At 39.7% G+C, this 19,382-nt stretch overlaps 2 protein-coding genes and 1 long non-coding RNA gene across 5 annotated transcripts; 1 reads left to right on the top strand and 2 right to left on the bottom strand.

Annotated features, from left to right (window-relative positions):
• LOC132983629 (uncharacterized) lies at window positions 1-4,266 on the top strand. 2 transcript variants are annotated; one of them, XM_061050021.1, is made up of 6 exons: window positions 1-288; window positions 1,040-1,065; window positions 1,180-1,252; window positions 1,289-1,539; window positions 3,168-3,352; window positions 3,444-4,266. In XM_061050021.1, the coding sequence occupies exons 1-6, from the start codon at window positions 36-38 to the stop codon at window positions 3,619-3,621; spliced, it is 966 nt and encodes a 321-aa protein (XP_060906004.1). In that variant the 5' UTR covers window positions 1-35; the 3' UTR covers window positions 3,622-4,266. The 2 variants fall into 2 exon arrangements, with proteins under 2 accessions (XP_060906004.1, XP_060906003.1); XM_061050020.1 differs by having other exon boundaries at window positions 1,180-1,539.
• Window positions 1,123-1,339, bottom strand: LOC132983633 (uncharacterized). The gene is made up of 2 exons (XR_009674858.1): window positions 1,289-1,339; window positions 1,123-1,252 (listed from the first exon to the last, which is right to left on the bottom strand). It is a non-coding gene; the product is annotated as an uncharacterized LOC132983633 (long non-coding RNA).
• Window positions 4,267-4,841: 575 nt separating the features above from the next.
• On the bottom strand, window positions 4,842-13,754 carry etsrp (ETS1-related protein). Of its 2 annotated transcripts, none has more exons than XM_061050019.1 (11): window positions 13,576-13,754; window positions 13,138-13,219; window positions 11,643-11,729; window positions 11,439-11,513; window positions 11,200-11,349; window positions 10,842-11,102; window positions 10,176-10,294; window positions 6,877-9,345; window positions 6,459-6,495; window positions 6,348-6,376; window positions 4,842-5,017 (listed from the first exon to the last, which is right to left on the bottom strand). In XM_061050019.1, exons 1-8 carry the CDS (start codon window positions 13,639-13,641, stop codon window positions 9,058-9,060), a joined length of 1,128 nt encoding a protein of 375 aa, XP_060906002.1. In that variant the 5' UTR covers window positions 13,642-13,754; the 3' UTR covers window positions 4,842-5,017; window positions 6,348-6,376; window positions 6,459-6,495; window positions 6,877-9,057. The 2 variants fall into 2 exon arrangements, with proteins under 2 accessions (XP_060906002.1, XP_060906001.1); XM_061050018.1 differs by having other exon boundaries at window positions 11,643-11,762; window positions 13,576-13,751.
• Window positions 13,755-19,382: the final 5,628 nt, after the last annotated feature.

Below are 19,382 nucleotides of genomic sequence, written 5' to 3'. Positions count from 1 at the left end.
TTAGTCATCATATTTGACTACGGACCGAGTTGACTATGGCGCGCACTACTTTCAAACGGGCTATAGCGGAGGTTTTGGATAATCTGAATAAAGAGGATTATCTGAGGTTTTGTGACCAGCTGAGGGACCGTAGAGAGGAGCCGCGGGTCAGCCGCACCGCTGTGGAGGGGAAGAGACGATGGGAGGTCGCGGACGTCCTGGTTTCAACCTTCACAGAGCGCAAAGCTGTGCAGGTGGCTCTGGATTTACTGAGGCAGATCAACCTCAACGAGGAGGCAGAGGAACTGGGTGAGTAAACAAATGTACAAGCATGGTCCTTTTTGTGAAGGAGAAGTAGTCTATGCAATGTGTGGTTAAACCATATACTGTAAATATTACAACACCAACTGCCTCACATCCAACCACTGTACGAGAAGAGTACTTTAGTAGTTTCTGAAATGTTTTTTAATTTACTTTTCAGCAAACATGTATCTAATGACAATAATGTAAACAATGTGAGTGGGTCTTTTGAAACTACACAACTACACAATCTTTTGATGCTTTGGTAGCATCGTCATTTCTGCAATAAATTTGCATGGGGAAAAAAAACCCTCTGTGTTTCAATAGAATTTCTACTGAAGAGGATTTTTTTTTTTTTTTTTTTGGGTTCCGTTAGTTTCACTTTCATTTTTTCAAATTATTATGATTCTGAAACTGGGAATCTTTGTTGGACTCATTGTGGTTAAATGATGAAGTTTACAGTCTGTGCACTGTGTGTTTTCAATGCTTTCCCCTTCTGCTCCAAAATGGAGTTTCAGACTACAGACAAGATTAATCATTTATTTTTGTGGGCCATCAAAAGACATTTTGCCAAAATGTGTCTTTTTATTCCCACACTGTATTGCCTGGTTTAAACTCTATAAAAAGCAAACACTGCAGGTCATCGGTCTTGATATTGGTGGGGTGTATGTTTTAATCCATGTGTCATTGGAAAAAGTCATAATTGTTAAGAAAAAGACTATAATGTATAATCTTCTCACCACCTGTATTTTATTTCTAGATTTAAAGACTCAAGCCTGTGCTGATGTAAGTTTAACTATTCACAATGACCTATAATCTCCTTAACATCAGTTTGTTTTAATTATAAATGATACTCACATTGGTGTTTTCTGTTTGTGTTCACTTTGCTTTCCTTGGTAGAAAGTTGACCCGGCCCTCCATAAAACATTAACGGGAGAGTTGGAGCTGAAGCCGTCACAGGAGGCTCTGAAAGCTGCGCCGTTCCATTATCCGCTACAGGCTGCTCGACGGGGAGGCCCTCAGGTGAAGAGGCCAAAAGAGGTGGAGGCTGCAGCAAAGACTCTAAATCTCTCTAAGGGCGGCGACCCCTGCCATGACCTGGTTCTTCTTAGCAGGTGTATGGTTCTGTTCGGCAAGTATAAAGGTCAAACCTTTAAATGGCTGCTGGAGAATGATGTGAGCTACGTTGCCTACGTGATGGCCGGCCACCAGGCGGAGAAAAAGTTCACTGTGAAGCAAGACCCGCTGACGGCCAACAAGGTACGATGAAGAAAAATGAGAGGTCGTCCACACACTGAACTTTGTGATCTACTAAAGAGTTAATTTCAGTAATCTTTTCAACTTACAAGGCCTTGTCTTTAAAACCAATAAGTTTGACTAGTGAAAGGAATCAGGATGAGATTTGTCTAAGGAAATCATTACCTAAAAAAATGAAGGGTAACACTTTGTCCACGTGGGGGTGCCAAAATGTACGCATAGAGAAAGTTCCTCACAGGAGCTTTGTGTTTTGTTGTAAAAGTGTGCAGTCTTCTATACCATTACATTATCTTATTATCTGATGCTAAGATACAGACTGTGTTTTTCTTCTCTAGGATCAATGTCATTTATACACATCTGTTGAAAAGTATAGTTTGAAAAAATAACTTAACTCTTATTAGGACATTCTGTATGTTTCTCAACTTCTTATTGACATTTGTTTTATTTTAATTAAGACCTTGTTTGTTGACATGAAGCTTGCCAAATCTTAGTGTGTGGACAACCTCTACTTTTTGTTTGTTTGTTTGTTTGTTTTCGTCCTGCACCCTGCCCAACCTGGGGTCGAATGTGAACACTTTTCACCCTTTATGTGCTTTCAGCTGCTTAATTAATGTTGTTGATAAATGGGTCAGCTGGACTAAACCATGCTGTTGAAATGATTAATATTATGATCCTCAGGTTTCAGTGCATAATTTGGCTTTTTTTTGGGGGGTGCAATCCTTTTCATTTTTTAGGCATGTGTGTGAGGCGCTACCCGCTAATTCTGATAGATTCCCCCAAGGGCAATGCCCAATCACGCTCCTTCGGCTGTTGTCAAGTCTACCTCGGCCCCCGTCTTTCTATCCCCTTCATCCACCAATCAACTTCAGTCTCTTCCTTCTGATTCCACACAGCATGCTTCTGCCCGAGCGGCTGTGATTTTTTAATTAGGCAGTATGCCTCCGTGCAATACTAGTTCCATAAATGAACTCTGTCTTATGGTTTACGGTTGTTGACATAGTTTTTGTACCAACTAGTAGGTTATGGAAGCTGGGTTAGCGCTGTTGCCTCATAGCAAGGAGGTTCCTGGTTCCAATCCCTGTCAGACAGGAGCCTTATCGTGTGGAGTTTGCATGTTCACCCAGTGCATGCATGGGTTCCCTCCGGGTACTCCCACAGTCCAAAGACATGCTCGTTAGGTGAACTGGTAACTCTACATTGCTCATAGGTGTGAATGTGCCTGTTGTCTGTCTCTATATGTCAGCCCTATGATTGACTGGCAATCGGTCCAGGGTGTACCTCACCTCTCGCCCAGTGACTGCTGGGATCGGCTCCATCTGACTTCGCCTTTGGTTGCGTCTGTGTTCTTTAATTTCTGATTCTATCAGTGGATAGAGTTAGAAATCGGGGAGAGAGAGAGAGAGAGAGAGTGGGGAATGACATGAGGGATAGGAGCCACAGGTCGGATTTGAACCTGGGTCGCCCGCTTTGATAATTACAGCCTCGGCACACGGGGCGTGTGCACTAACCACTATAGGCTACCGACACCCACTTTTAATCTCTGATTTTAAACAAATGGATTTTATTTGCTGATTTGGCCCTATAATGACCAATGTAGAAAATGTTTAATACAGTTTTCTTTCTATTTGAAGGATTCACTGTTGAAATATGCAATGGCTTACCCTGAGGTTATGGAAGAAGTCCGATTTCACTGCGAGAAAGCCAAAGAGAGATCCCTCCAGCCAGGCCGAGAAGGAGCAGCTCTTGTTGGGTTTGGTGCTCACAGATGGCTGACACTACAAGATCTCTACGAGTCCAAGGACTCCAAAAAAATCAGGTATGAAAGCATAACAAGCAAGTATGGGTTTTGGCGTTAGTAGGCTATAGCAGACATTAAACCCCTGTGCTACTTTCTTTCTTGTACACAGGTATGTCAACTTCCTCAGGACCATGGAGTCAACCTGCACCCAAGGGACCAGGATGGACACCGCTATCAGGTACATTCTGCAGCGTGACCAAGAGCAAGCCACAGCTGCAACAATCAGGCAAACCACTACCTCTATTCCCCAAGAGGCCTTCAAGAGATGGACCAGAATTTATTACTAAACGAATCCAAAGCGCTGGAGACTAGCCCATAAGTGCCTCAAAGTCTGAGGGCAGACATTCAGAAGAAGACAAAGAGAACTTGGATTTCAGAACAAGAAAGGTTTTGTTTAAACAAAGAAGTCAAACCAAAAGTCTGACAAATAAATTCTAAAAAAAAAAGCTTGAATTAAAAACACCTTTGCACCGGTTATGCAGAAATTCAAATGTAGCCTAGTTTGAATGAATTTTTTATTTAGGACGCAGTTTACCCATTACTCAAATTCCAGGGGTTGAACAAGCTGAATTAGTTCCAGCATAGGTATAAATTACAACTTAAATCTTACACCTAAGTCCCCAGTGGGTGTAAAGTCCTCCATACATAATGGTTTTCATGGTGCATCATTTGGAAAGGACTGATAACTTGGAGGACGAGGTGGAGCCGAGGGTTTGACGGGCTGTTTGGCGTCATGAGTGATTTTTCTGCAACAGATTACATCCCTTAGAAATGTATGTTGACTTTGATTTGTACTCGTTTTCTAGGAGCGGAGATAAGTTAATCCGCCAGCTGCAGATCAGGGGAATAGGTTATAATTATCAGCCAATCATAACGCTTTGTCTTGTTTTACATTGTCATTGCTGTTTGTTTATTAAAGGCGGTTAACAGAAGTTATTTTCAACTGTTGGTCTTTTCAGAAACGATTACGCACAAGAGGCAACACTGTAAAAAAAAAAAAAAAAAAAAAAATTGAATAAAGAAAAATGCTTTTCACTGATTGGTCACTGGAAATAAGTATTTTTTTTGACAATATTTTGGTTGGTTTGAACAGTACACGTCTTGCCTATATTCTTTTAAAGTTAATTTGCTTATAGAATATAATATAATTACTTTATTGATCCCAAACTGGGAAATTGTGGTGTTACAGCAGCATGTTATCAGAGCAAATAAAACAATATAAGAATAGATATATAGTAAATAAGCGCTTAAAATATAAAAGAAATAAGAATAAGAAGAGATTTATACATCAAAGATTTAACTTAACATTTTTACTGGTTAAAAAAATGAAAAATGAAATACAACATTTATTCAGGCTTGTCAACTGAATGTAAAAATACTTGCTGGAGGTAAGAGATGTAAGTTTGCAAAAAATAGTGATGACAGTGGTAAATATGTAATAACAATAAAGGGGGTTCTCCAGAGCTGTGCAAATTTGTGACTTATAGGAGACAGCGAGCCACAAAGGTGATGTTCTGCAAAAGTTTATTTTCATGATTCAATACAAATTACGGATTAATTCTGGGTTCAACAGCTCATAATCCTCTCGCAACAAGATATTCTTTCCAAGTAGATCATCCAATATGGTGCAGTACTGTTCACTTCCTGTATGGGAGCACACGTGTCAACACATCCAGGGTTTTCCTGAGGACAAAGACAATGACATTAACTTATTAATAAAGTGACCAGATAGCTTATTTCTTCTATGTCGTTGTTAAAAATATCAAGCCTAAATCTTCCTTGAGACTGCGGTAGGTGGAGTCAATCAGAGAAGGATGAGTTTGCAGGTTTTATAAGAGCCAGGTGTGGCCATGTCAACTCCAGAATCTAATGTCTGTATATGGTCTATATATAGAGGGACACTGAAGCCGACAAATGTTAGTATTTACCTTAAAAACTGTGAAATCTGAACTTCAAGAAGCACCATTTCCTTGTTTAACATTAAGGATTCATAAACAAGAAATCAACCATCCATCCACTTTTTAATAATCTGGATGGCAGTGGCTCAGTCTGTAGGGGATGGGGTTGGAAAAAAGAGGTTTAGCCGGCTCAAGTCTCGGTGCAGACCAAGTCTGGAAATTGGACTGGTAGCTGGAGAGGTGCCGGGTCACTTCCTGAGCACTGCCATGGTGCTAGTGAGCAAAACACCAAACCCTCCCCCCCTTTCCCCTTGTGTATATCTTACTCTAATATAAATGGTTAAATCAGTTAAATGGCTTTTGGATCCATGTGTTTGTATGTTCACACCAGCTAGAGGTTCAATGGTTTAGAGTGCACTCACTTACACTAAATAAATGTAGTCAGTTTTTTTACAGTCATGATAGGATAACTAAAAGTGTAAGAGGTAGAATGTCATATTCTGTATAATTTCCTCACTCAAAATTGTAATAATGATCCAATCAATGACATGCTGCAGTGCATATTTTCCTGTGAATTAATTTGCAATGGGCAGTGGCGATTTTAGAGTCTCTTGGGGCCCTAAGCAAGAATCAATTGGGGGGCCCTCTAACCAGCGTTCATCACCATAATGTCTGCCAGTGTCCCGACGCTGACTCCTCTTCCTCTTTTTTCCTGTTTCCCTTTTCTCTCCTGTAGACGGATAATTCCTCTTCATTTTTCTCTGTTGACTTTTATTGAGAAACTTTGGTTTTCACAGCAATAATGCATGCAACGCTTAGCAGGGCAACAAGAATGAGTGCTGAGGTGATGAGGTTGGGCCCATTTGCACATTTTGTTCAACTGCTTTGGTTAAAGATTGTGAGCCCTCAGGGGCCCCTTTCTGGTCTGGGGCCCCAAGCAGTTGCCTACCTTGCCTATTGACAAGCGGCGCCTCTGGCAGTAGGAGTAATACATTTGTTATTATTCATATATATAACAGCGAGTTAAGGTGTCTATTACTGTGCAGCATAAAGAGCGATAACAGAGAACAATGAAGCCGGAAAGATTAGGCTTAAAAAGTTGTAGCTTTACCCACCATGGTTGTTCCTGCCGAGTGTCCTGCATCTGTAAAACATTTAAGAAAAGTTATGCTCATAGAGAAAGTCAATGTCAACTTGGCCCAAACAAATATGGAAGGTAAACTTACCTTTAAAACTGGGAATTTCATTTTTATGTTTCTCTGACTGTGGAAACAAAAACAAGCATGATGAATAATTCTGCAATACATTTCGTCTTTAGAATCTAAATCTGGGATTAAACGCAGATAAAGTTTTGTTTTGTGTGACTGGCCAAGCTCAAACATGTCGACCAAGTTAAGACTGTTATTCAGGTTAAACAGATACATTCACATAAGTTTGAAATCGAAAGTAAAATGTCCAGGTAGGCCATCGTTCTGTTCTCTCTATTCGGTATTTCAAATGTCTGAGCTGAAATCTGTTTGTTGCAGTTACTGACGAACAGCCTCGAAATGTTACTTTTCTCCACAGCGGAACTATTCTGGATTTATTCAAATGTTGCAACAAATATAAACCGATGCTAGTCGTTATAACCTACAGTAACCTCACCGAGCTCCTCTGCCTCGTCGTTACAGCCGATCTGTCTCAGGATCTCCACGGCCACATTGCGACCTCCGGACTCAGTAAACGTAGAAACCAAGACGTCCACGATGTCTAAATAGTTTTTACCCTCCACCCTGTTGCGCAGGACTCGCGGTTCGTTTCTGCGGTCCAGAAGCCGGTGACAAAACTTTGCAAAGTTCTGCTGTGACAGATTCTCCAGCGTGTCCGATAAAGCCATCTTAATGGTTTTACGCGGCATCTCTCAGGCAGCCAAACCAGCGCGCAGTGATCGTAATCTGAAAATGCAGTTTGGATTGCAAATAAGCAGCTGCTCTATGTAGGCTACCTTTACCTTACTGTATTGAAGAACACGGGAAAACCAAAGGAGGCATTCAATGCCGCTGGGAAATATCGTAATCATAAACTGGCAGGTAACATACTCAAAGCTCTGGTGGGTTTGTTGACGCAGCGATGCAGATGTCAGCGCAACACCTGACTTCAGTCACTTCACAGTTCGCAATAAAGTGATTATAGGAAGCAAATTAGATAGGACAAAATTATTCAGTAGTTCTCATATTTCCTTTTTTTTTTTTTTTAGCAGTGACTGTGTTACAAAAGGTGGACATACTGTAGCTTCTATTCCTGTTAGTGGCCTCCATGCATGAGTGCAAAGGCCACTCAACAGGCTGCAAAAACAAGAGCAGCGCCTATTTGAAAATGACCCGTCTTCATCCAGTATGGTGCAGTACAGTTCACTTCCTGAATGGAAACACACGTGTCAACACATCCAGTGTTTTCCTGAGGACAAAGACAATGACATTAACTTATTAATAAAGTAAGTGACCAGATTGTTTATTTCTTCTGTCATCGTTGAAAATATCAAGCCTAAAGCTTCCGAGACTGCAGTAGGTGGAGTCAATCAGAGAAGGAAGAGTTTGCAGGTTTCATAAGAGCCAGGCGTGGCCTTGCATTCATTACAAAGGCAACTCAACTGGCTGCAAAAACAAGTGCAGCCCCAATTTGAAAATGACCCTTCTTTCACTTGTTTCAAAGACTAAATAAAACATTTCCAAAAAAAGGAAAGCTACAAACATGTTTATTCGATCAAATTAATATCTAAGGCCAAATCTAGAAATATGAAGAGAGAGTCTTCACACAAATTGATGTTTATATACACTTTATTTACACAGAACAATGATCACAACAGCTCAAACCTTCACAGTGAGTGCCTGAAAATCCTCTCGGTACACGTTATTCTGAATAGCAAAAGAGGTAGAAATGAGTTTTGAATGAAAAAATAATAATATATGCACAAAACTCGACATCGCTACAGTATAAACATTATTTACAAATCAGTGTCGTCGTAGAAACACATTCCAAAAAAACTGTTAATAGTGCTTAAAATGCTCTTGACCAGCTCTTGTGCTGCAGTTCAAAGTCTACATATAAAACATATTCTCTGGGATCATGAACAGTTCACTGCATCAGATTGATTAGCTACTGAAAAGACAATTAATAGGTTCAATTCAAAGAGACATTAGGGTCCAGTTTGAGTCGACATATTTCATAACCCATTGGCTATTTAAAAAAAAAAACATCATCAATAATAGTATTCAACCACTTCCTGTCTAACAATGTGGTTAGCTAGAGTTACACTTAGCTACAGAAAAGGCATGAATTATTAGCTAATCACACAAGGCTGGCTAACAGCTCTGTTGGCAGGCTAATGCTATTGTTAGCTAGAAACTGGGCAAGTGTTGACATTAGCTGTTATTATTTAGCTTTCGGTTCGTAATGGGTATCAAATGTGTTTGTTAACCTAGAAATAAGTCCTCATGTCACTCCAGATTATACTACCCATTGTCTTATCAGTGACTAAAGCAACCCGACAACAGTGTAATGATTCCCATCGTTTATATGATTTGAAAACATTTGAGCCTCACACCACTAGCATGACACTAAAGAAAAAGTGCTGCATGTGAATATTGTGAGTTGTATTTAAAGACTATCAGGATGATTCATTTATTAGTATTGGTAATTTATTTCCTGAATTTGAGCATTTGTAAATCAGCCATTGGTCAAGCTTGCTGGAGGAGGCAGCGTTCTACCTGTAGACTGCGGTTCTCTTCTAAAATGTACGTGTGTCTCTAAACCAGCAGCACAAAAAGTGTCCTGGCCCCCCGTCCCCTACTGTGACGCCCATGTTTCACTGCTGTGCTCCGACGCTGCTGCTGCTGCCTGAACCGCAGGGCACTGCCAGGACTCTGCGTTTGTGGGCAAAACGTTCAGACTAGCCAGGACCTCCTGCGCCGTCTTTCCCAGCATGCCCTGCATGTCACAGACAAAGCGGTACACGTAGCGCTTGCCCGCCGTCTTGTGAATGATGTTTTTGTGGTAGTAGTACCGCAGGCCACGGCTCAACTTCTCGTAGTTCATCTTGGGTTTGTTCTTGCATTGGCCCCAGCGCTTTGCCACCTGTGTGAGCAACAAATAAACACAAAGAGTTTGATTTGTGTTCTGTAAGATGAAAAACATTGAAAACACTCTCCATGTACAGTAACGGTGGAAGAAGCACTTTAAAGTGAGAGTACAGAAGTAATGTCAGTAGAACTCCATCACAGTGTAAGACAGTGTGGAGAATTTAGTGTTGAAGGAGTTAAAGGGGGAGCTAGTTTTAAAGGGAGCAATATCTACTGAATAAAATCAAAATGAGCTTTCTATATGATCAGACATTAAGGAAACATGCTTTGTTGAAGTGCTGGCTTCTCTGACAACAATGCAGAAGCCAGCATGTCCGCCTTCTAAGTTTAGATTCTGGTCCTGAATGGTAGGTTTTGTTTGGACCAGAGAAGGTAGGCGGTTTTAAGGCAGCGATGGAAGCGGGCAAGAGAACTGGTTCAGATATAACTGATTCTACCCGACCTTAAATGCCTCTGCATGTTTCTAATAAGCTCCACGAGCAGAAACATAAATATTGAAGATGCTTTTGAAAAATGGAGACAGGTAAGAACGCAGAAAGGTTTAAAGACTGATGCAGAGCTTTTGTTTTGTTTGAGAGGGGACATTTTGAAACTGCTGGTTTTGTTCTTATACTATTTCCTTAATGAGATTATTCCAAGCATTTTTATTGCATCTACACAAGTTGAAAGAAGGACCTTATTTCGCTCTGAAAAGCTGTGGAGGTCAAGAATGCAGCCACAAAAAAAAACAAAAAAAACTCAATTTAACTACAAACCTGCAGATTCTACTTCAATAAAAAGGCTACATGGTAGTCAGAAGGATTGCAAAACAGAATTCTTCCTCACCTCTGAGGGGTCGGACATCTTAAACTCCCAGCCGTCTCCCGTCCAGGAGATGAAGGTCCGACAGGCGGAGTCCAGAAGTAACTCCAGTAAAAACTGCCACAGCTGGATCGGCCCAGACCCTGAATTAATAAATAAATAAATAAACAATATTTACATTAAATAATTTATCGTATGTTACAGAAGGCAACTGGAGTAATTATCACAAGTTTATTTTTTAATTAACTTTCATAATTGGTTAATAAAGTAATCAGATCCTCTTATGTTAAAGCAGCATCACAACTGGGTAAAAAACTATATAATAAGTAAAATACAAATTTCAACAAAATCACAGGAAAAACCATAAAATGGGCCCTGCCTTATGATTTAATCCTTAAGACTTATGCATAATCGACAATGTAATGTGTTAGCTTTTCAAGGTGGAGCTGATGTTTCACTACTTTAAACACTGTTACGGTAAATCAAACAAACTATAACAGGTAAAGCAAATGTATTAAATTCGCTTTTTATTGCATGTAAAGACTAGAATATCTTGGTTTCTGGCTCAACATTCATGCAGTCTTTCAAATAATGCCGTTGTGATTTTGACACATTTATATAAATAATGTAAAATCTCGTCATCTTAGCGTTGAAGAGCAGCTCAGACTTGAGGAGAGAGCGAGTATTAACCTGGATATGCTGACATTCCCGTCATCTGTCCCTCCCTCTCTGGCCTCTGTGGGTGTGGGGTTTTGCGTTTGACCACACGGGGGCAGTACTGCTCCGTGGATTGAGGACTGAGGTCCGAGGGGCAGGAGGCCGTAGGCTGGTGTGGGAGGGGAGCAGTGAAGCTGGGGGAGGAGTACTCGGGCCAGAAGGACGAGGACAGCCTCGCTCTGTCTGAGTCGTAAAGTTCAGCCGGGTGACACGAGTAGCTCTGATCTGTCTCACCTTTAACAAAGACCAGGAATTAGACACGGCACTGCATTTGTAGCCCACTAACAAACTCTTTTAGATAAAAAAAAGGGGAAAAGGGGAAATGTCTTACTTTGTAATGTATTTGATCCTTTTGCAGATACGAAGGGGCTGTTGCTGCCCTCAATGGATGGGCTGAATTGTCCATTCTGAGGCACCAGACCCTGGTACGTCTGTGGAGACTCCTGGTATCCAGTTTGAGGCTGGTCTACTGTCAGCCCGTCTGTTCATTGAAAAGAAAGTTAGTCACAAAAAGCCTTGAAATATGTACTTTATGAACATTATAAGGCCACACAGTCCAATAAGGCTCACCATGTGGGTACGAGGCCCACCAGTTGAACTCCTGGTACGAGTCCAGGTTGAAGAGAGCCGTGTCACTGGTGCTCACTGGAAAAAAAAAAAAAAAAAAACAGCAAACAAGGTGAGATAAAAGTCAAAACCACCAACATTTCACTCATGTTGCATCCATTAATGTGTGGATGTTTTTTGTTGTCGTTGGTATTTTTGAAGTTTCACCTTTAGTGTCATATGGGTGAGAAGCTTTCGGCGGCTCCGCGTAGCTGCTTTCTGTGACGTACTGCTGCTGTCCAGGTGCTTTGCTGTCTAACAGAAAAGACAGGTCTTCACCAGGGTAGTCTGGAGATTAAACACAGCGCAGACAGATGGAGTCGGTGAATGATGATGGCGGCAGGATAGAGGCATATTACATGCTTGGAAAGGACCAAAACAGTGATTGGTTTTTCAAAGGCAACTTTTTTCTTTTTTTTGGGGGGGGGGGGATAGCTGCTTTGCTATTGACTTCCCTTAGCGGGTGAATCATTAGCGTGTCGAAATATTCACTGTCAGAGACTCCAAATGTTCTTTGAATAAGTAATAAGTAATATCCACTGATTGTGAAAACTAGTTATTTTTTTGGATGCATTTAGGTGCTGTGGGGAAATCCAGACTCAGCTGCTTTGTAGATAAATTGAACCAACTTTTTCAGGCAGGATGTGAATATTTACATCCATTTTGGTGACTGCATAGTTTGTTTTCCTTTTTACCAAACATGTGAGTGCATTGGCTTCTTGGCATTTGGAGTGTTGAATTTTAGATACTGGAGCAACCATTGAGCGCAGCACAGTTAAACAGCTCAAGCTCGCAGCTCAAGTGTTAGGATTATTTTGATGAACAATACAAACAGCTTTCTACAATATATATTTTTTTTATATTTTCGACTTCTTACTGTGTCGGAATAAACTTAAAACCAGAGGGTGCTAAAATGCTGAAAATACATTTTAAAATGTAAAAACAAACAGATTTGGTCCTTGAAGATGGTCAAATTTGTTCTTTTTATTTTTATGTACTGGGGATGTTGACGAAAGAAAAAAAAGCCATTTGTTTACTGTCGAATCAGCACCAGGCACTCAAGCCCATGCACCTCAGCTCAATGGATGGAGGAAACAAGGGAGGGAGGGGGAGGAAGAGAGAAGAGGAAACGCCAGCGGAGGGAGTGTGACAGAGTAGTGATGGAGGGATGGAGAGGGGAGGAAGGAGGGGGTCTTTAAATCTGTTGGAGGAGGAAGTCTGGAGGAAAGGATTAGGGGAGACTGAGAGAAACAGGGTGGTCAGGTTAAAAGACACTCCCTCTCTGTCTTTGCCTACCTCAGCCCATTCAAGCATTATTTCACACACATATATTCACAGAGCACCCCGCCCCACACACACACACACACACACACACTATCCTAATATCGCCCCTGAGTTTGAGTGAGAAACACCCCAACCCCGGGTCTGTGTCAAGGTCTCATTGAGAAAGCTGTGACAGATGTGATGATGCAGTCTGCGCAAATATTTCCTCTGTCCTTCAGCTGCTGAGGTTCAGAGGAAACAGATCGTGCAAACATTGATGAAAGGGAAGAAAGAAAAAAAAAAAAGAGATCCATGCTGTGAAACCCTGAACCAGTCACAAGTCATGATGTTTAAAACTTGTGATGGACAAAGCAAAAGTCAGGTGATTCCCTAAACTCACCATATGATGCAAAGTCAAAGCCAGCTGGCACCTCCTGTGTCCTGAAGTCTTCTGTGTAATATCCCGTCTGACAAACCTCCATCTGTGGTGAAACAGTCCTGATTACAACTTCTGTCATCACTGCAACTTCGATTGTTCGTCAATATCCAAAGGCAGAGGCATTTACCACACTGTGCACTTCAAGTCATTTAGGAGATATAAAGCTCAGGTATTCATATCACACTTATTATAACAATTTTTCTTTTAAATTTTCTTTTCTTTAAATTAATAAAAAATCAAGAAATCAGTGGAGAGAGAAATAAGACAAATTGTGATGTTACTATTATTTGGACGGATAAAATATTACAGACACTACAAGCTGGTTATTATGAATGAATGGCATTGCTTCCACTACTCATTATAGAAATATCTTAAAAATAATACAAGTAAAGCCCCTACCTTTATTTTCGAGTCTTTGCTGTCCAAGTCTCTGTCTCCTGTTTTGATGAAAGAGTCCCAGTACATCTCCGTGTTTTCCCTCCGCTTTTGTGTTTTACGCCGTTTTCTACGTTTACACCCTAAAATATAGGCTATATCCACCGCAAAACAACAACAACAACGAGTGTGGTCAGTGGTCACACTCCGGGCCCATTATAAGCGCAGCGGAGGAGGTGGGAGGGGCGCGTTCCCCCCGCGGAGCGTCGTGACCAGCGCTGTTGGAGCGTGACGTCACACATTTCCCTCCCTAGCAGCAAGAGGCAAAAGAGTCATTCATGAAAGACTCACATGCCGTAAGTCCTCCGGCAAACTATCACGACGAGTGTTAATCGATTACCAGTGTTGGAAGAACTTAGTTTACTTTGCTAAGGATGTGAAAGTGTCAAAGTGCAGAAATACACCAATAAAATATCTAATAGCCTACAGGCGACTAAAAGTAGAATACCCTCATTAAGGGCCTAAAAGGTTTCCTAATTAGAGCAGCAATATGGCTCTCCTCACAGCAGTCCTCCCTTACAATTTATAAAGGTCTCATTTTCACGATAAGAAGAAGTGGCGCTAAATCACTCAGAAAAGTGTCAAATATGAGTAAATGTATATCCATGACTGATCATAAAATACAGCCCATAGGTGTATAGTAGCCTATTTTTTTTTAGGATTTGAGGCATAATTAAGGTAGGCCTAAATGTTACTTTAGTTGTGCAGCCTTGTGGAGAAATACACTGTGCAATCATCGTCAATAAGAGTATTTATCAAGAACAAACGTAGGCCTGAAGAAGAAGAATGCTGGCAAATGTGCCCTATTATGATAAAAAAAAAATACAGGCTATATAGGCTTTAAGATTAAACCTTAACTGAGGCATTACAAACTCATATATAGCCTATTGAGTAGGCTACAGACAAAGTCTTGTTCTAAAAAGCACGACTATGTGACTGTCCTAAAATATAAAACTAAACTAGACCCATCATTTGAATGTATTAACAGGCCTATACGTGTCAGTGAAAGGACTTATTGGTTAACCGATCAAAACATATAAAAATGATGATAATAAATTAGTGTCATAGTCCTTAAGCAAACATCAAACTGTTGGTCGGAATAAACAAAACATTTAAAGTCTGGTCATTTCTACCTATCACTATTTCCATAGGCTACACGAAACGAGATAATACATAGAAATAATCGGAAATACAGCCCTGGAAAAGTTTATCGCATAAAACTGGGCTCATAGCCTATAATTAGGCCATGTATAAAATATTACAAAATAAAAACCGCATGCTATCCATGTAATAGTCTACATGGAAGGCAGTTGGCTGAAATGCGTAATAACTTTCTTAAAAGCTTTCCAATATGGATTGTTGAATGTTAATGTTAATTGTCTAATACTGATAAGGGAGCACTTTTTAATTAATATCTTTTACCCACAAAAATGCTAATGAAGTTATGAAACATTAGTCCTCAAAGATGTTGAAGATAAAATACGGAGAATCCTAACAGAGGAAAACGTAAAGCATATTTTATTTTAAAACGAGACGCAACAATTAGCATGTGTATTTTTAATCTCTCCCGAGTTTATTTCAAGCTGATTGTCTGACAGGCGGGACTAAATAACTGAGCGGCAGTCTGCATGGGTGGGGTCGTGGGGATGAAGTGGAGGCTTTTTTGAAATCACAGCAGTCGGGTTTTAATGAGGTGGGAAGAAAAAAAAACCTCTGTATCTTTAGAGACCATTCGACAAAACAATGGCCTGTAAAACACACACACACAAACACCAAGACACACACACACACACACACACACACTCAAAGTGCTCACTGAAGAAAGTCCGAAATCACGGCGTGAGTGGCTGCAGCAGATAAGGCCGAGCCCAGGGCCTTGTATAAACAAACATCTCTGCTATTCTCCTGCGACACACATACACACACACAGGCTGTACACAAACACACACACACACACACACACACACACTGAGGGCCAACTCCATCTGGAAAAGTGAGGCAGGGTGAAATCGTGCGCGTCCGTGGGAGACGGGAGTCGTGATTGGGAACCCCACCTCAAGACAAGGACACAACCGGGATAAAGTTACACAACACGAGGTGATTAACGAGCGTCTGCAGAGAGCCATCAGGAACCACCTGGGATCAGAACCGACTACACAGATAAGGGATTTGAGTAGACGGGGCAAGCATGACACAAGAGTAAAAAAATGCTTAATTAAAAAACATAGCCTCTATGAGCAATTGTCTATAATAACAGTGTAAAGTCAGAATTTACTGAATAGATATAAACCTACCTCTATGTTTCTGAAGTAACGAAATATTAGCTAGGCATACACAAGTCGCCCATGGGGGGGGGGGGGGGGGACAGTCCATCCTAAATGTCGGCAATCAAACCTTAATGTACACTAACTCATTACTTATTAAACCAAAAACACGCACATTTTATTGCTTATTGTCTGTTTAAAAAATGTAAACCCCCTTTAAACTCCTTTTTCTGTAACGTTGTGTGTGGAGCCCATTAAACTGAATTCTCAGATCATTCATGTCAAACGGTGTACAGCCATGCCACGACCTTTAACTAACTTTATTTCAAACACCTCTAAAAGCTGATCGGAGGCGGGGGTGTTAGCCAGAAGGCTACTGATCCAATGTTCACAAGTTGATATCATGAAATGACTAAGGAAGGCCCATTCACTTGGCCTTTCAGAGGCCCAGCCATGGGCAGTCCTGGCATACATATAGTATCAATAATTACTTTTTCATAATGGTTCTTTTGCATTGTTTCACTATCATATGTAATACTGCTGCATTAATGTTTATGTTGCATTTATTGACAAAGTGGCCAAAAGCTTGCCCATGGTGGATTGACACTACTACTAATAATGACGATAATAACAATACTAATACACACGAGACCTAACCTTTTTGTGTCTTGAGATGTTACAACCTGGCGTTAAACAAATAAAAATGATAGATTTAAAGATTGATATAATTAAGTTTGTGCTTTTTTTTTAAGATTTACTTTTGGGCTTTTTTTATGCTTTTATTGTAGAGATAGGGCAGTGGATAGAGTCAGGAATCAGGGCCAGACAGAGTGGGGATTAAAATGCGGGAAGGGAGCCACAGCTCGGATTTGAACCACGGCTGCCAGCTTCGAGGACTACGGCCTCTGTGCATGGGGCGTTCGCTGTATTTCAAATAAAAAAACAATGTATTATCTTCTAATATAAAGAAGACCAAATACACATTGTTTTGTAGATGTATCTGTCCGAGTATGTTCAAGACACCACTACAGAATCCAATTTTGTTTTCTTTGCATCAATGAAACCGAACTGTTGATCATTTAATGTATTTGTGTATCCATACTGATGTATCATTACCCTCCTAATAATAAAGGGACTTTTTAAAGGCTGCTCTGAACAAGAAAATTAACAAAGGAAACAAAACCTGTTTTAATGCTCACATAGTTGCATCAGGCTGAAATGCTCAAATCTTCAATCTGGACAGGGCTACAAGAAAGAACAGAAACGATCAGTGGAGAACAAAGACGTTCAACTTCCTTCAAACAAAACTCAAGGAGCCTGGGATGCATTTGGGGGATCTCCTTAATTTGCCGGCAAGAGATCAGAGACGATTAATGATCCAAGATCTTACAGTAACATGCCTCAAATCTAACAATGTGCTCAAGAAAGCTTTTAAAAATCTGTTTAACGTATACACCGTCCACATCACACAAAAAAAAAACACCTCAAATCAACCTGATGCAATATAGCCGGTTGCCTACAATGAAAGCGAAGAGCATGGCTCAAACACTACTAGGGTTATACAGTGTTAGAATACAACGTTTGATGAGTGATGTCATGATTACCTCTCAGCAGTTGAACACGCATCGTGTGGTAGAAAAAAACAGCTGAAACAAGTGGCAAGTAACAGAGAGAAGCTGGACAGATCCCTGATATGATAAGAAATGTCTTCTTGTGTCGTTGGATGTCAAGAGAAAGTGAAAATGTATGATCTCTATTTCTATAGAATACCGTCAGCAAAGACACCCTTTGTAGCAAAATGCAGAATCAATCAATATTTTTTTATTTGTATAGTGTCAACTCATAACAAGTGTTATCTCGAGACACCTTACAAAAGAGCAGGTAAAAGACCTTACTTATTGTTATGTTACAAAAAGCAGGTAAAAGACCTTACTTATTGTTATGTTACAAAAAGCAGGTAAAAGACCTTACTTATTGTTATGTTACAAAAAGCAGGTAAAAGACCTTACTTATTGTTATGTTACAAAAGAGCAGGTAAAAGACCTTACTTATTGTTATGTTACAAAAAGCAGGTAAAAGACCTTACTTATTGTTATGTTACAAAAAGCAGGTAAAAGACCTTACTTATTGTTATGTTACAAAAAGCAGGTAAAAGACCTTACTTATTGTTATGTTACAAAAAGCAGGTAAAAGACCTTACTTATTGTTATGTTACAAAAAGCAGGTAAAAGACCTTACTTATTGTTATGTTACAAAGAGCAGGTAAAAGACCTTACTTATTGTTATGTTACAAAGAGCAGGTAAAAGACCTTACTTATTGTTATGTTACAAAAAGCAGGTAAAAGACCTTACTTATTGTTATGTTACAAAAGAGCAGGTAAAAGACCTTACTTATTGTTATGTTACAAAAAGCAGGTAAAAGACCTTACTTATTGTTATGTTACAAAAGAGCAGGTAAAAGACCTTACTTATTGTTATGTTACAAAGAGCAGGTAAAATACCTTACTTATTGTTATGTTACAAAGAGCAGGTAAAATACCTTACTTATTGTTATGTTACAAAAGAGCAGGTAAAAGACCTTACTTATTGTTATGTTACAAAGAGCAGGTAAAAGACCTTACTTATTGTTATGTTACAAAAAGCAGGTAAAAGACCTTACTTATTGTTATGTTACAAAAAGCAGGTAAAAGACCTTACTTATTGTTATGTTACAAAAAGCAGGTAAAAGACCTTACTTATTGTTATGTTACAAAGAGCAGGTAAAAGACCTTACTTATTGTTATGTTACAAAAGAGCAGGTAAAAGACCTTACTTATTGTTATGTTACAAAAAGCAGGTAAAAGACCTTACTTATTGTTATGTTACAAAAAGCAGGTAAAAGACCTTACTTATTGTTATGTTACAAAAAGCAGGTAAAAGACCTTACTTATTGTTATGTTACAAAAAGCAGGTAAAAGACCTTACTTATTGTTATGTTACAAAAGAGCAGGTAAAAGACCTTACTTATTGTTATGTTACAAAGAGCAGGTAAAAGACCTTACTTATTGTTATGTTACAAAGAGCAGGTAAAAGACCTTACTTATTGTTATGTTACAAAAGAGCAGGTAAAAGACCTTACTTATTGTTATGTTACAAAGAGCAGGTAAAAGACCTTACTTATTGTTATGTTACAAAAAGCAGGTAAAAGACCTTACTTATTGTTATGTTACAAAAAGCAGGTAAAAGACCTTACTTATTGTTATGTTACAAAAAGCAGGTAAAAGACCTTACTTATTGTTATGTTACAAAGAGCAGGTAAAAGACCTTACTTATTGTTATGTTACAAAAGAGCAGGTAAAAGACCTTACTTATTGTTATGTTACAAAAAGCAGGTAAAAGACCTTACTTATTGTTATGTTACAAAAAGCAGGTAAAAGACCTTACTTATTGTTATGTTACAAAAAGCAGGTAAAAGACCTTACTTATTGTTATGTTACAAAAAGCAGGTAAAAGACCTTACTTATTGTT

This window comes from Labrus mixtus, chromosome 11, assembly GCF_963584025.1.
Source record: "Labrus mixtus chromosome 11, fLabMix1.1, whole genome shotgun sequence".
In the NCBI taxonomy this organism is placed as follows: domain Eukaryota; kingdom Metazoa; phylum Chordata; class Actinopteri; order Labriformes; family Labridae; genus Labrus; species Labrus mixtus.
This window is presented reverse-complemented; position numbering and strand designations above follow the sequence as displayed.